At 44.8% G+C, this 1,845-nt stretch overlaps 1 protein-coding gene across 1 annotated transcript; it reads left to right on the top strand.

Moving 5' to 3' along the window:
- Positions 1–234: 234 nt before the first annotated feature.
- On the top strand, positions 235–1,202 carry LOC117509163 (lysophosphatidic acid receptor 6-like). Its single transcript, XM_034168920.1, has one exon. The coding sequence runs from the start codon at positions 250–252 to the stop codon at positions 1,117–1,119; it is 870 nt and encodes a 289-aa protein (XP_034024811.1). The 5' UTR covers positions 235–249; the 3' UTR covers positions 1,120–1,202.
- The last annotated feature ends 643 nt before the right edge of the window (positions 1,203–1,845 follow it).

Genomic DNA, 1,845 nt, shown 5'->3' with positions numbered 1-1,845 from the left:
TACACTGTGTTCATAAGGATAACTATTAAGATAATATAATACTGTTTCAGGGTTGTTTGAAAAGGTCCTCTTAAGACATTTCTTGGCCTGATCTCCAATTTGCTCCTTATATCTTTGATCTGTTGAACACCACAGCATGACTACATCATTTCCTGCCCCACTTCTCCATGACGACTTTCAAATGTGGTTTCTGACTGTTGTACTCACAGGCACCCGCATAAGTTCAGATTTTCTTGTCCGGAGCAGAACATGTCCAACATAACTTGGAGAGAAAATGAGACCGCTTTGGGGAAAAGCAACCTGGTTTACACCGTGGTGTTCAGCTGCATTATGGTGGTGGGTCTGCCTCTCAACACTGTGTCGCTGTGCACTTTACTCTGTCGCCACAGCCTCAAATCCTCCAATGTCGTCTTCCTGGTCAACCTGGCGTTGTCCGACCTGCTGCTGATCATCTCGCTCCCCATGAGGACCTACTTTTACGCCACGGGCACCTGGCCTTTCAGCGTATCGGCGTGTATCAGCACGGTGATGTTATTTCGCAACAACATCCGCTCCAGCTCCATCTTCATTACCATGATCAGCATGGACCGGCTGCTGGCTGTGGTTTATCCTCTCAGGTCACGCCACCTGCGAACTGCTTCCATCGCCTGGAAGTCTGTTGTGGTTGTTTGGCTCTTCCTTCTGGTGATGAACATCCCTGAGTCTGTGGAGTTATGGAGAGGTTTGAAAAACAGCAGTGATGTGGCATGTTTTGGTTTTCCTCGCCAAAACTGGAAAGAGGCGATACCTTATTTCCAGCCTGTGTTAGTGTTGATTCTGCTCGCCATCAACATTGTATCCACCGCATTGGTGTCTTGGACTATACACAGGCACCTGGACAGCCCTGCGAGGGGCATTAACAAGGTGAACATCATGGTGATTTTCTCCTTGAACCTGATGATGTTTACTATCTTCTTCTTGCCCATGACATTATCTATTTTGATTAAAAACTGGACACCTGCTCTTAAACCACTAATATGTCTGGCTAGTGTGAACTGCTGCCTGGATCCACTTTTATATTATTTTTCTTTGGAGGGATTCTGGAGGAAAAAGGAAGACTCTCATGCAATGGACTCTTAGATGGTGATGACAACTGACTGTGATATCAAAAGCCATCTAAGAAGGAAACTCCTGTTATTTTTATGTTTGTGGTGAGCACTTGATGCATCCTAAGTCCTTGGCATGATTTCCACCAAACGTCTAGTCTGGAATTGCCACTATAGAGTTTGCTTTCACAAAGGTGGACTGAAGTCAGAGATCAAGATTTTAATTGTTTATTTATTTTTTTCCCTTCCTGTCCAGCGTACACCAAACATGGCACACGTATGTTGGTGTGTTCTGGAATTGGGCAGTGCAGTCTCGTTTGAGAGCAGATGCTAAAGGGGTAAGATATGACGCATATGACATAATTTCTCTACTTCCGGGGATTTTGGGCAAATTACATGCAAGCAAAGTGAAAATACAAAGAAAAAGTGACAATGCGGTGGAAAGTGGACAGTGTTTATGATCCGGAGCTCAAATGTGTCAAGGCGGTTTTGCAGGAGAGAGAATGTAGCTATCTGGTTAGCTGTGTAGGTTAACACTTACCGACACAACGTCTCCCATTTGCCTCATCTTCTCTCTCCACTGGGAACCGAAAAAAAAAACAGCAGTTTTCGCAACTGCTTTGGTGATTGCAGCCGAAAGCAAAACAGTACACCATTTTTCCACGTGACTGTATGCTGTGTATATATTGCGCAATGGGTGAGACTGTCCCCATAAGTGGTTAAATCCAGCGATATTACGCAGGGTTCAAATGAGACTGTG

This window comes from Thalassophryne amazonica, chromosome 4 (assembly GCF_902500255.1).
Source record: "Thalassophryne amazonica chromosome 4, fThaAma1.1, whole genome shotgun sequence".
NCBI classification, from domain to species: Eukaryota; Metazoa; Chordata; class Actinopteri; order Batrachoidiformes; family Batrachoididae; genus Thalassophryne; species Thalassophryne amazonica.
The sequence above is the reverse complement of the archived record's forward strand: the minus strand, read 5'-3'. Positions and strand labels throughout refer to the sequence as shown.